The following is a 15,015-nucleotide window of genomic DNA, read 5'->3' as shown; positions in this document are numbered from 1 at the left end:
TATTTCCTAGGAATTTATCAGGATTTATGCCTCAGCAAGCCAAGTTTTGGCCAGTAACAAAAGGGCCTGGGACAATTCAGGCTGGAAAAGGCCTTGCTAAAGAAAGGTGGACACTGCAGAATTCACACAGAGAGGTAGTGTGGATGTGTCTAGTCTAAGGAAGGGTTTGTTGGTATCCAACACGTGAGATGTTGCTCCTCTGGGAAAAGCCCAGTACAACGGGGAAGAGACATTCTGCGATGCTGAAGAAATGCTGCCATCAAAGCTGATCCAGCTCATCTACATCCAAACCAAGGTCTCCACTGCAAGCTGTGATCCTTACTCAGGACCTCTCACATCCTGGAGAATGTCAGGTGCGTGCAGAAGAAAGGGACACGACAAGGCATCACGTCAAGCTTTTGGGCATGGCTCCCCCTAAGCTGCACGTAGCCTTCTGGGTACACAGCAAGGGAAAACTCCCCGGACTGGGGACAAAATAGGGCAGATTTTGTTTAGCTTGTCTCTTTCTGGAAGATCTTTCCAAATTCATCCAAAGGACCAAAGTCATCCCAATGGAGCTGCATTATGGCTGAATCGTTGGTTCAGTGTGCTGGAGGCTTCCAAATCCAGTATCACCAGGCCGCACTCGCTGGCAACCCCAGAGGGCACAAGGCAGAGGGAGAAAAGCCAGACAGGGGCTTGCAGAGATGAGTCCTCCTGGTGCTGTCCTGGCCCCCTTGTCCCTTACATCCACCACCTCCACTGGAGAAGGTTCAGAGATTGGCTGTGCAGAGAGCATGTCAGGGCCACCCATCCCCTGAGCTGCAGAGACAGGTCGGACCGTGGCACGGCTCCTTGCAGTGTGGCTACTGCCGACTGTCAGGGCCTCCTGCTGCTGAACATGCTGCTGAACACTTTGATTTTCATCTGTCCACCTTCAGATCATCTTCTTGTTTCACTTCCCTATGACTGGGGGAGAGCAGCCCAGACCAGAGAGGTGCATGAGAAGGGAGAGACCAGACACATTCTTCCCTTTGGGTCTCCAGGCAGTAAAGCTTCTCTCCCAGACACCGCTGTAGGGCCACACGCTCTCAGCGTGCCACGCCTGCCCAAGTGCTCTCTGCGGACACGGTCTCTGTCTGGCCCTTTGGCCGCTGCAGATGGCAGCTGCCATGTCGCTGTGCTCTCCCGGCCTGCCAGTGTCAGTCCCTTCCTGCCTGTTCGAGGCAAGGCCATCCCAGAGAGCAAGAATCACAACTTTTCTCCTGCCAGGACTAACTGTCCAGTTGAGTCCATCAGCAATACTAAAACCCGGTCATCTTCTTGCCCTTCAGCAGGTCTGCATCCAGAGCTTGTTGCAAAGGAGTACAAACCCAGCTCAGATACCATTTTTTTCTTCCCTTGAGTGGAGTATCTACAACATCAGGCCAAGAGAAGTACATCTCTCCACTTAATTTAGTTAACATCTCCTGGGATACTCATGGGAACGTCCTAGCGACTGATTTTTGTCTTGTTCAAATTTATTCTTTGTTTCTTCCTTCTTAAAAAAAATACAACGCTATGATATTCTCCCATCACACACTTGTAGATGAACAACATAGGTATCCTGGTCACCCAGAGCCGATGGCACTGCCACCACCTGCAGACGTGGGGGACGTTACTGATCCTCTCTAACTCAATGCACACAGACAAGATCCACCAAACAACCTTTCAGGAAACTTCAGGACCTACACATGTAAAAAAGCATCTCTCTGAAGCAAGGGCTTCACACAGATTGATGGTGCCAGCAGTTAAGGCACGGTGGGACAAACTACCCCAACCCTCCAGGCCCCACCAACCTGGAGAACACTCGTCCCACCATTTGCCTTTGTTCTGCCACCCCAACCCCACTTACCCAGGTGCGTAGGAGGCCTTGGGCTCTGATTTGATTGGAGGGACCACGTTGTTTAGGCAGTGGCCACCAAGGTAGCCCTTGGGCACCACCATGCCATTGTTGTTATTGCAGTTGAGGTGAGCACCGTAGCCGGGTCCGCAAGGGTTGGCCAGAAGAGGAGCATGGCGGATGGGGAGCTGGCTGCCCGGGGGAGGAAGGTGGAGGGAACCGCTGGAAGCGGGGTTGGTCACATTGGTGATGGAGCTGGCAAGAGGCGCGTTGATGGTGGTTGAGCTGGAGGGCTGGGGGTGTGCATAGCTGACTGAAGCAGGGATGTCAGGGAAACAGCTAAGAGAGAGAAGGGGACAACCTCAGCAGAGGGACAGGTAGATGGTGCTTTCTGCCCACCCCTCCCCTCCCCAGCCGTGCAGCAACGGGGATGGAGCCACTCGGGTGCTCTGGGAGATACAGAAAACAGCAGAACAGGCAGCGCTGTGGTGGCACCAGCAGGAGCGTACAGGGGGGCAGGTCCATCACTTGGGTTGGTGGGATGCAACCCCAAGGGTGCAAAATCCACCTGTGGAGCTGTAAAGGCCAGAAGCGCCCAGGACACCAACCTCAAAGCTTGTGAAGACAACAGGATCTGCTCACCGTGCTTCCACTTACAGGCCAGCTCAGGGAAGCCACTTTGTCCCGTCAGCCCCAACGATCCTGCTCCCACCCCATGGCCCAGATCACCTTGGCTGCTCCCCACCTTTGCCGATGTTGGTGCACACAGGGAGACCCTTCCCTTCTCCACACTCGTGTCGTGCTGGGGATTTCACACCGAGCTCCTAGCGCTTGCTTTCCCATTGTTCAAATTAAGGAAAAGTCTTTTGCGGTGCCCTCAGGAGGTGAATGCGAGGGGACAGAAGAGACGGGGGAAATTCAAAGGCAAGAAGCCAGGAAGAGACAGGAAGAAGAACTGGAAATGAGTAAGGAAGCAAAGAGCAATAAAGGAGGATTCTAGGAGGGACAGAGGTGTAGCTGGCGTGCACAGTGATTTCTAAATGATTCCCCAAATCGTAGGGCTGGAAATTGCTCAATGTCTCTCCACAGAAAACAACAGTGAAGGCTGTTCCTGCTGCAGAGCAAGGGAAGCACTTACATATCTGGTGAGTCCTCCTTGCTGATGTACTCTTCCAGGATGCTAGTGTCGATGTTAGATGGTTCCAGAGCTCCATTAATGTCATGGCCTGCGAGGGGAGAGGAGGTGGAAGCATGAGCCATGAGAAGAACAAGAAAGGCCCTTGCTTCGCAGGTGAGAAACATCACCAGACCTTTGCAGAGCTCAGAAACTGATCTGAGAAGATCAGCAGATCCTTCAGTTTGAGGACTGCCATCCGTCCATACCCATCTGCATCCCAGCATAAAACCAGACAGAGACGGGGCGTGTGGGATGAGCCGGGGTGGTGACACAGGGGTGGGGTTTGTCTCCAGCAGTTTGCAAGCCCCGCTCTGGCTGTGGGACATGCGGGCTTCCCAGGGCCAGGCTCAGGACACGTGGGAGATGGGAGATCACAGGGTCAGGCCAGAGCTATGTGAGACACATGGCTCCACAGAGCACCAGAGCCAGGTCTTGCCCAACCACCACCACCAACACGGCGCCGACGTGGCCTGCAAGAGCTCTGTCAGCGAAGCCGCTGGCCTCGCCAGGGCTGACGGAGGGGCTCCCCATTGCAGGCTGCAGGAGAGAGCAACCCCTGCAGAGGCAGGGCTGTAAGCGTGGGCTCAGGGGTTGCTCCAGGAAAGCTGGTTCCCTTCCCTTTGGAGCCTTGCCTCTGCTTTGCAGAACGTACTGGAATTTCTCTGCTGCTGCCATGACAGCTCTGGATCAGCTCCCGACCCCGCAGGAGCCCTCCTCCCTCTCCTCTCCTACGCGGGCAAGCGGTGGACTTCCCTCTCCTTTCTCCCAGAGAGCTCCTCCTCTGCTCTCCTGTTCTGGGGAAGCTGGGCTGGGTTTTGTTGACAGAAAGTGCTTTCTTTATCTGTCTCTCTGAAGTGGGAGTCTGCAGCCCTCTGGGGTCGGTGCCAGCCCTCGGTGCCAAAGACACTGCCAAGAAAGTGGAAGAGAAGGCCCAGCTCCCCCCACCTCCCCCAGCTCAGATAACGAAGATGGCCCCTTCCTGAAAGACCCCGCGGCTCCACGTTAAAGCACAATGTCCCTCACCCCCAGGAGAAGACCCTGACCCCCGCCTCCCCCCCGCAGACCATGCGCCAGGGAAAGGTCAGTCGCTGAACCACAAAAACCCAGAATGGGGGGTTTCAGCCCACCCCTGGCCAATTGCAGCTCTCCCCTCTGCAAATCCCTTTCATACCAAGACAAGCAAATCGGCAGAAATAAATCCAGCTAGGAATTCTGCCAAACGGACAGGGTGTGTGCGCGGATAGAGGGATCTCTCCCTTAGTAACCCTGACTAGAGGGGAAAAAACCTGGGTAGCCATTCACACTTGCGAGACATCTAACCCTTTGTGTGCTGTGTGCCTCTGCGGCAGAGCCCGGGGAGTCGGGGGAGGAGGTGGTGACGCTCTGCCATTGCTACATGGAGCAGGGACAAGCGGTGCTGCTGCCAGGCGAGCATCGTAGCGAGAAGAGGACAGGGCAGGCCTGGAGGTCCTACGCGGTGCCAGCACCTCGCTTCTACAGTTGCAGACCCCAGGTCAGAACGGGTGTGGTACTTTGTGACAACCACATCATCTCCTGAAGTTGCAGTGACGTGGTAGCAACCACGCTGTTGTCCTGCTTTGAGTTACGGTCGGCTGGAAGAGCTCACCGATGGCCACCACCATAGGTGCTCATGTACCTTACTCGTCCCCAAGGACCTCTGCTATAGCCTGGTCCCGATGCTTCACCACGCGTGGCTCTACCAAGGCCCCTCTCCTACAACAGCCACTCCCCGGCCGCTGTGACCCCTCAGCATCAGCTGAAACCCTTCTGCCAGGGGCTGAGCACTCCCTGCTGCCTCACTCTTGGCCAAAAGAGACCGCACTCTAAATCACATGATGCGTTTGGCAAACATCCGCCGCAACAGCTATCAGAAAACTTGTCTTCATCCCAAGTTCCAGGGTTGGGACCCAGGTTCAGAGAAACAAAAAAAGGCACTTTACCAATTTTGATGCTTTTCCACAAGCTATGGAGCCTATTCAAGAAAAGTCTGACCCCGGTGTGTTTGCCTCATGCCTTCAAATTCCAGGAGCTTCTCCGTGGTAGAAGAGGACACCAGGACCTATCCAGAAAGGACAGGAGGCCCTCGATAGACAGCAGTGTGCTGGGCTTTCCTAATTTTTTGCTACCTTGTCTTAAAAGTCACCTTCAGGAGCCCTCAGCTGAGATCCAAGCGAGGGGGAGATAAGCACCGTGACGTGAGAGGTGTATCAGCTGCGCTGCTGGGGAGCTGAGATGTGATAACAGCCATAGCGGGGTCCAGCCACACATGTGCCATGGGAAGGGGCTGCCCACTAAAAATAAAGGGCTTTCCTCTGCTTGGGGACAGAGGCACTTGCACCAGCCAGGGTGAAAGGGGATGTCAGGGCAGTGGGTCTCGCTGGCAAACCTGCACAAGGAATGTCCTACTGCCTGTAGCTTCCATGCAGGCCAGGCTCTCACCAAAAGCCAGCTTAGGTGATTAATTAAAAGCTAATACTTCTCCATAGAGTCACGAGCTCCTAAGGACCCTCCCCCTCCAAAGGGGGGATTAGGAGGAAGCAGGAAGCCACCAAGGAGGGACCCTGGGAAGCTCGATACCCACGTGGCTCCGCACGAGACAAGACTCCCACATCTCCTCATCACAGCAAAAGAGAGACAGAGGAGCCCAGGGAAGCTCTGAGCTGCCCCGTGCTGCCGGCGTTCACCCTCTCGCTGTGGGAATTACAGCAGCAAATCCCACACAGCATCTCCCATCTACGGCCCTGCTGCGAGCTCCTGTCACCCGTAACCCCTTTGATGTCCCCAAAGCTCAGCAGGATGAATTCTGCCTCCCATCCCAGAGCAGCGCCTTGCAAACCAGCTTATCAGTGCTCTCTGCACACAGTGAACATCCCAGGGCAGGAGGGTACCAGGACAAGTAATTCAGCCCCTTCTAACACCCTGACCTCCCTGTCCTGACATGGAGATTCCTCAGGGCAAACTCTTCCAGGACAACCTTCTATTTCACAACTCCTTCAGTCAGTGCTGATGCAAAGAAACTCCCAAAGCTGCCAGGCCCCTGTGTCCTGTCCTCCCTTTTGACTGCCGTGTTGCACCCCCATCCCCCCCCCTCACACCATGTCACCCCTCTGTCTGCTCTGCTTTCTAACCCCTGCCTTGCAGAAGACTTGAGGAGATCCCCAAAAAGTAAACTTTGACTGAAGAACAAGAAGATGTTAAACCCGCAGCACCCTCCTCGTGAGCAGAGCCGGGCGAGCAGAGGCCCCCATACGTGTGAGAATGTCAGGAATCCCAATGTTTGGACTGGTTTTCTCTGCCTTCCCCAAACCTCCAAACACGAACAACATCCAAACGGAGGTGCTTCCCGCGCCACTGTCTCCTCCCTGCCCCTGCTCCGACAGCGTGGGGCTGCCAGCTCATCCCTCCTGGTGACATCCTTGTGGCTCAAGAACTTGCTCCCCACCCCGTTTTCAGGGGTGCTGATTCATTTCCACTGCATCCCGCTTCTCCTCAGCGATGGGCATGCGGCCACGGGGGTATGAAAGAGTTAACGGTGTCTGGCCCCCGTGAGTTGTCATATTTACAGGTCTGAGAGATTAAAACCAGAATTTACCTCCAGTGATAGGCTGATAAGTTTATGGTATTTCTATTTATAACCTCCCCCACCTATTCTCGCTCTGTTGCCTGTCTTTTAATCGCCCATAATCCTGCCTGGGTCACCTGGGGGTGGGAGGAAGGGAGAGAGCTAAAGATCTTCATCCTGGGGTCTGCTAACAAGATCCAGATGTGGGAAGCTGGAGATGACAACGAGGGCGACCGTTTTCAGGGGCTGCAGAACATCAGCGAAGGGTGGGGGGACACCGGTGACCCTGGTGAGCCCATCTGCCGCACATTCCCATTCCCTGACATCTCAGCCCGAAACGGATGGGTACAAGTGACGGCCTCCACCACGGGCTGCTCTGAAAGTCCAGCTCTTTCTCCAAAACACTTGCCTGAAGCGCGGCAAACGTCATCAGTTGCGATGCTGCCCCACATCCACTTCAAACAGGACAAGGAGTGCTCCAGTGGCACCGCGGCAGCCAAACCTCCCACCCCATTGCCAGCATGGCTGGGCCGGGGGCAAGCGGCTGCGATTCCAGGGTTTGGAGGAGCACTGCAGCCCTGCCCTAGAACCAAGCGACGCACCAGGAGAGGGAGCAGCCCAGGAGATCATAGTACCGGGTTGTTGCTTTGAAGTCCTTGACCTACAGACGGGCCAGGTCCTTTACCCTGCTGCCTGCAAACCTTCACCTGAAACGTGGTGCAAAGGGCAGGCAGCTGGCTCGTGGCCCCACCAGGCCAGGGAGCCGTCAGCCACAGCACAGCGGGGAGAGGACATGGTGCTGGCTTCACCCACAGCTTTTGGAACAGTCCTTCAGCTGGTCACTGCAAGCAGCAAAGCACATCCACCTGCCCAAGGACCTCTGCTTGGTGTTAGGGCAGGGTGTTTACGGGGAAACTGAGGCACAGAGCACCCTGGGGACAAAACCACTGCTGAATAGGGAGACGATAACAAAATATCCAGTGGGTGCATGGTGGAACCGGGCCAGGAGACCCCAGGAGCTCATGGTACCACGTGGCAAGGTGCAGTGTTCCCTCTCCCAGGGGCTCTCCGGCACGCACTGGAGCGGGTGCTGAGCATTGGTGAGACACAGAGCTGAGCGGGATGAATGCAGCCAGCCTCAGCAAACAGTGCTGGGTGCAAAGACCCACCAGCCATTACCTGGCACGGCATCACCCGTGAAGCTCAGTCATGCCGGGGCGGCTGGTGCCACAGTGAGGTGTAGAGCCCTGGTGCGGCCCTGAGCACGTCCCTGCGCGAGGCGTTGTGCAATCGGCAGCCCGGGCTGCCGCATCGGCACATTCCCGGGGCCTTGCATTGCTCAGCACCCCTTCTGCTTCCTCCCCTGTTTATCCTTCGGCCCTGGCGGATTGGCTGCCGGCCTGGCGGCGAGCACGAGGAATCCATGCCGTGGCTAGCTAACCAAACACTGCCTAAGCCCGGGGAGCTGCAGGGCCAGTGCTCGGCTTCAGACCTACTTGCCCAGCAGCAGGAGCCCAGCTGGCTCTGCCACACAGCACAGCAGCCCTGCTTTGCTCTGGTCGGGGATGGCATCCCTCCCGTGCCGGCCCTGCCTTAAGTGAGCCACAGCTAGGGGCCACGACAAAATCCTGTGTTTGCCCAGAGACCTGGGCTACTCATCTGTCAGCTGGGGAGAGCCAGCCATGGGGACGCAGCTCCCTGGATAAGGGACAGCAGGATGATGTCTCCATCTCTCCCTGTACCCAACCCTGGGATGCCCAGAGGGTCCAGAGTGGTGGAAACATCCCCTCCGACGGGAGAGATGGCAACCCTGCAGCCCCTGCCTCCCCTCAGATACCAGCCCAGCATTCCTCCTTAATTAATGCTCTTTATTACCTGACTGTAACGATAACCAGTCACTCCCAGCAGAAGTGGCTCCTGTAACCCGAGCGGGACGCCAAGTCAGACCACTCCCCCGTCTCCCCCAAAGCACTCTCAGGACCACCCCAGAGCGAAGCCCTGGCTGCCCGAGGCACTGACAGGGGCCCCCAGGCCCCCTTCCTGAATCGCAGCATGGTTCCTCCATGGGGTGAGCCCCTCCTCACGCCAACCCCTCTATCGCCTTCCTTCAGCCCCCTCCAGGACACCCTCCTGGGCTCTGCACAGGCTGCCAGCGGGGGAAACTTTTATGTGGTGTCAAGTGCTTGACTTCAGGGGCCTTCACTTGATCCGAGGCTGATGGAGCTACACTGAGCTACACCAGCTGGTTACTCACTCCTAAATACTATCACCGAGGAGTTTCAGTTGCCTTAGGACACTCTTCTCCCGCACACATGCAAACACAGCGTGTGGCCCTTCCCATCACAAAAAGTAGGACTGTCCCAGTCGATGCAGAGGTCCAGCCACCACCCTGTGTCCCATCCTGGGGACATTCCCTTGTCAGCCCATCACCAAGGACAGCCCTGCCCTGCCAAAGCCATGGGGGAGCTCATGCATCCCCCATTCACGCCAGAGCAGAAAACCCAAGATCCAAAGTCACACCACAAACACAGCCAAGGCTGAGCTCTGGGAGTCTGTGGGACAGGATCCTGGGGAAAACACCAAGCTCAGGTCTAAGGAGATGGGGGTTCCTGAGAATTTGGCCATTACCCAGAATGTGTGGGCTCCAGGGAGCCTAATTTGTGTGTCACTAACGAATGGAGCAACTGAGAGGAGCTTTGAACACACACATACAAACACACTCGCACGCCTTCCCCCACACCTTCTCCGTGGAGAGGCCAAGACTGTACCCAGCCAGACTGAACCTGGCCCCTTCCTCCCTGGCAGCTCTCCTGGTGAGCTCCCAGACATCACCCTGCTCCCACATCCAACCCCACTGCAATCCTCTCACTGCTGCTGAGAGGAGAAACTATCCCATGCCGGCTCGGGCGGGATGCAGAGAAGGTAGCGCCTCAGAAGGAATGGAGATACAGGACTGGTGGGATTTAGCCAAGACTCCAGATTTACCATAGTGAGTAAAAAGCATCACAGCGTCTCCATTGGCCAGGAAGACCCTGGAGCAACAATCCAGATAAAGAGTGAGCCAGTGCCAGTGGCAAAACACTCCGAGTAATGAACCGCACTGGCACAAGGTACAACCAAACCATCGCCAGCCCAGTGCCCACAGTCAGTAGCACCATCTGCAGCAGCATCTCCACATCCCCGGAAAAGCTCCTTCTGCTCTCACACAGGCCCACAACTCCTTAGCTGCATGCACAGAAGAATTTATCTGACAAAAGTGCCCTTGGATAAGCTGGAACACGTCTCTCACCGTTTAACGTGTCGGGGCTGAGGCCCACAGCAACCCTCACTGCCGTACCCGTTGCGCAGCACTGCTGTTCCTGACCTACCAGCAGGAAGGGGATACGAGCCAGTGGAAATACCCTCTCTAGGTGTATATAGAGAGATAACACCCTCTCTCCATCTCCCAGGCCTCGGGGCGGACAAGGTGTGTGGTGAGAGACATCCCAAGACAGAAGCAGTGTGCGGAGCCAGAGGAAATCATCCCGCTGCTCTTCAGCAGGGCACTGGCAGGTCCCTCAGGGAGCCCTGCGGGAAGAGGCAGGCAGCTCCACGCAGAATTGATGACCGAGCCCTGTCCTCCCTCCTAAACCACCTCAGCCCTCCTCTTTCTACTTTGTTCTTCCTCCTGCCCTCTCTGTCCTCTCCGCCAGCCACCTCTCAGCACCTTCTCCTCTCTCCCTCTTCCAGTCCCTCTTGAGTTTCCCCATCTCCCCTCATTGCTTCCCTCCCTGAGCTGTTCTCCCTCCGGACCCTCCTGAGTCCCTTCTCCTTCCGGCTCTCCACCCTTGTCCTGGCCTCTCCTCCGCCCTTGCCAGCTGTGAACCTTGGCATGGATAGAGCCATTGTCCTCTGGGCATCAGGGCCGAGGAGGAGGAGGGGAAGGTGTGAGAGGGGACACAGTGGAGCGTTTGTGTGTGTCCCCGCAGCCGTCAATGCCCTGCTTGTCCATTCATGCACTAAGATGGCAGGAACAGCAGCACCCACACAAGCGTCGCCATTTGGCGGGGTCCAAGGTGCCTGCCCAGGGGGGCACATTGCCCTGTTTGTTTGGAGTCCCGCAGAGGCAGAAGACAACGCCTTTATCTCCCTCTCTGAACTGAGGGTGTTGGAGGGCTGGCAGGGGGGACAACAGGACCAGAGAAGGCCACCTCATCTGGCATCTCCCAAGCTCGGGACTGACAGGGAGGTACCGCTGCACGAGGCCGGCTCTGCGACCCTCGCACCTCCATTCCCCAGTCCAGGAGGAAAATGGGTATGGGAAAAGGTTCTTCAGCACAGCCTCGGGCTCCCTTCTGCGAGGCCCTTTCGTGCTGGTGGGCTCACCTGACCTGAGGCAGAGCAGCACCAGGCACCCAGCTCCTCCAGCTGTGCCCCGAGCGGGTTTACGGCACACTGGTGATGTGGCCACCCCGCTTCACCAGGCTTTAGTGGGCTGCAGTTAAAGGACTGGACAATAAAAAAAAGGAGACATAAGCCAAAGCTTCTGCTCTTGTGTGCTCCTCTCTGCAGCCCACTAACTTTACCTAGATTGCAAGTTTTGGGGGGTAGGGGTGACCTTTTTCTATAGGGTAACACCCATCTGCAGGAGTTCCCTGTCACCACTGTGGCAGTGAAGGTCCAGCACAGCTCTTTCCACTATCTTCAGTGTGATTTATTACCAGAGCATATCAGCAATACAAGAAAAAAAAAAATATATTACCAGCTACATACTGGCATTAAGTAGAGACTACAACCATAAACTGCTGCAGGGCCACCAACACAGGGCTCATGGCTCCTAGAAAGGCTCTCAGGAAACTTGGAGATCCAGGAGCCACTCCAGAGCCCACTTCCAGCCCAATTCTGAAGACATGCACACCACACACATATGGGGAACTGGGGATTTGGAGCTGCGCTGCCTCTCCTGGAAACCCCCCAGCACAAAACAATCCTTAGGCAGGAAGATTAATAATCAAACAGCAAGAGAATACAAGCCTACAGGCAGCCAAGCATCGCCTGGAACACCACGTCCAGATCGGGCGTCTCGTTCCTCCCTTGGAACTGGGAGGCAACAAGGTCTCTCCTGTCCAGCCTGGACAGCTTCCAGAGGAGAGCGAGTGTAAGAAAGCAGAGCGATTTATCTAGATGGGACTTTTGCCAGGGCTTGGGGAGGGCCATCACTACTTTTGTGCAACCAACACCGATCTTTCACAAACAGGAGTGTCAGGTCATCAGGCTTTTCCTTCTTCGCGCACAGCTGGGACGTGCAACCACACAGCACTTGCTCTCAGCGCTACACTGCAATAGCATTTGCTCCAAAATTCTGTGAAAATCACAAAGGGCACCAAAAGCTTCTTATGTTGTGGGGTTTCCTCTACCGTCGCTGCCGTTAAATCCTCATCTACCTCCGCTGCACACGTGGCACAAACTTCCCAAGGCCCAAGGTCACTTCCCAGGATTTAAGAGCAGAGCAACACAACCAAGAGACATGGACCAGTCAGACACACAGGTACAGGGCAGTCACGGACCGCAGGACACAGCGGACACTATTTCTCCCTGATTTCATCCATCTTAAGACAAGACCAACCCTTATATCCCCAAACCATGCAGGACACAGAATTTTACTCAGGGTGTCTGTCCCCCACCAGCCCCAGTTTCTCACTGTAGAGAACACGTCCTTTGGGCAGAAGAAATTCTGAATTAGGCTTCAGCTGACTAATTCACCTCCTGGGGAAGGAGCCACATGAATCCATTTCCACCCTTTAGTCCCTCATCTTAGTTCACACGATCTCCATACATTTAACTACCAGACTAAAGAGCTCTCTGCTCCAAGAAAGCTACTTTTCAACCAAGTGTTTGTGGACTAGCTCAGTCACCTTCATGTTTTGCCTTTTCCTGAGCTAAGCCAAGCTCCTCTAGCCACCCACAATAAATAACAAGCAATAATGCCATTAAAAGTAATTATTTTTTAGAAAAATCCCTAGGGATTACTGCCATGCTGGCTATTTCCATATAGGCTTTCAGCCTGAAAAAAAGCTTTTTAAAAAAAAAAAAAGTGTTGTTTGCATTTTCTGACTAACTGTGAGCCGTCTCCAGCACCAGAACATAGTTCTTGCACCAGGGATTTAGCAAACAGTTACCAGACAATACAAATCAGATACCAAACGTGCTGCTTGGATCCCATCCACCCTGCAAGCTCGCTGTGTGTTCTGGGTCTCACTTCAAAGCAGCGTGCTGTCTGGAGAGGTCCAAACCAAGAGGGAAAGTGCTTGGCACGCTCGAGGAGGCTGTGTGGGGAGGGCAGCACACGGAGGAAAGGATGAGGAGGTCACCCTGGGCCCGGGGTGGGAGGCACCGACTGCACACATTCCCGCAGACAGAGCAGCTCCTCAGGCTCTTGCTGCGCAGAACGAGTGGTCTCCACGCATTAGCCAAGTGGAGGCAATACTGGGACTGAAATAAGGGTGAGATATGCCCCAAGTGAGATAAACCTCATGGCAGCGCTGCACAAGCTGCAGGTGCAGAAGCACAAGGGATGGATGATGATGGGTAAGACCCTCTCACGAAGGACTGAGCGCAGAAGAGACACATGAGGAAGGTCGGGGACCTGTGAACTAAATCAAGAGCCCTCTCCTGGTACCCAGCCCGGGCAGATCTCCGGGACCCAACTCTCCTCTGCTCCCTCCGTCGCCCTCCAGCGCAGAGGACAAGAGGCAGTAACTGCTGCTGCTTCCCGGCACCGCTCACCCAGCTCCTTCCTCCAGAGCAGAGATCACGTGCTGCTGCTGTTTTAAAGCACCTGCTGGGGAAAGCAGCGTGGAGGTCCTGAGCGAAGAAGTCTGTCCTGCTGCCAGCCAGAACTGTGACAAAGAGCTGAGTTATGAGGGAAGAGTGGGAAGGCAAGGAAATTACACAAATTGTATGAGTCATTAGATCAATAGATTAAAAGACCTCTTAGAGCCTTCTGTCCAGGCTGGCATAAGGTCATTCATTCCCAGCTTGCTCCTTGGGGCTCTGCCCTGTGTGTCTGGACTTTCAGCACTTCCATTCGGGAGACAATGCTGCAGCTCCACACTCCTCCAAGTCTGGCTGCCCTCCTCAGAGCCTGACCTGAATGCTCCCTTTCTTATCTCCACTCACCGCCAGCGTCCCTTGTGCTAAACAGCACAAGGATTTCACAGCTGGGCCATTCACTATCTTCTAACCACAACTGCTCCCAGGCCAACTCCTCCAGTCCTGACTACCATCAGCCCAACATTATCTGTCTCCTGCGACTGTCCCGTGCACAACAATCCCCGTGCTATTGCATCCCACGCCGCCCCAGCATCTGTCACAGCCAGGAGCCGGGAGGCTGTTTCTCTCCCTTTGAATAGCTATGTTTGGAATCACTTTCCCCCAGATGCGTTTTCTTTTGCTTTCCCCAAAAACGAGGGCCACAGCTCCAGCTGGGCTGAATCACAGCCGTTCGGCTGACTTCATCAGAAATGGAGCAGAAAGCCCGGCTTTCCTGCAAAATCCACTTTTCATCTTCTCCCTCAGTGCTTGTGGCACTGGCAGCACCTTTAGATCTCTAAATACGCTCTTCTGAGGTGTTCTCAATTCAATATCAGCCACACAGCCCCTGCCCTGCAGCCTTTACAGCCTTGAATTTCTCCTGCGTGTTTCACTTCATGCCAAACAACATCCCCATCGGAAACTTCCCCCGCGTGGAACTGACAGGGAGAACGTGAGAGAGATCAAACACTGCGTCACAGACAGAGCTAAAATGCAGCTGTTAATATAGACATCAAAGAGTGGGGGAGTTACTAGCAGAGACCCCCAGGGACCTGTACCTGGGCCAAAGCCATTCAGCTTTTTTTTTTATCGCTGTTCTCCACTGGCAAAGTTTGAAGGCAGCACAGCAAAGCAAGGAAAACATTCTTACAGAGAGTCTTGAATCATCTGGTAAGTGACAGCGAGCTGCTGCATAATAACAGCAAAAAGCAAGACAGTCGCCTGAAAGTAGCATGTACGGGCTGGGAAACTGTTGGAAAAAAAAATGACTGTCAGTTTTCAGGACTAACCACAGCCACGCAAGCCCTCGACACGACGTCATGGCTCTGACGGTGACTGCAGAACTCTCCGTGCACGAGGGGACCATCAAGCAGAAGATAGAGAAATGGTCCTGGCTTTTCTGCGTACTGCTGCTGGAGTCGGTGGCTCACCTCTGTTTGGAAGAGGGCATGGAAAAACTGGAGAGACTTTGGGAAAAGGTCAAAATAACGCTGCTTGGGATGCACAAGAAGCTTCACAAAAGTCCCTGTCTGGTCTGTTTATCACCAGGAGGCTGAGCAGTGGTTGAATCCTCAGGTACATGAACTCACTTTGGAGAAAGGA

General features: G+C 55.0%; 1 protein-coding gene across 6 annotated transcripts in view; it reads right to left on the bottom strand.

Moving 5' to 3' along the window:
* MYRF (myelin regulatory factor) overlaps window positions 1-15,015 on the bottom strand; it is a 64,215-nt gene that overhangs the window by 35,174 nt on the left and 14,026 nt on the right. For 5 of the 6 annotated variants that reach the window (XM_074885172.1, XM_074885175.1, XM_074885174.1 and 2 more), the window contains exons 2-3: window positions 3,000-3,087; window positions 1,874-2,200 (exon numbers count right to left, since the gene is read on the bottom strand). In XM_074885172.1, coding sequence (XP_074741273.1) covers window positions 1,874-2,200; window positions 3,000-3,087 — 415 coding nt within the window. The remainder of the gene's footprint in view (window positions 1-1,873; window positions 2,201-2,999; window positions 3,088-15,015) is intronic. The other variant, XM_074885177.1, reaches the window with a different exon arrangement.

This window comes from Strix uralensis, chromosome 15 (assembly GCF_047716275.1).
Source record: "Strix uralensis isolate ZFMK-TIS-50842 chromosome 15, bStrUra1, whole genome shotgun sequence".
Classification (NCBI taxonomy): Eukaryota; Metazoa; Chordata; class Aves; order Strigiformes; family Strigidae; genus Strix; species Strix uralensis.
Note: the sequence above shows the minus strand (reverse complement) of the source record. Positions and strands in the feature narration are given on the sequence as shown.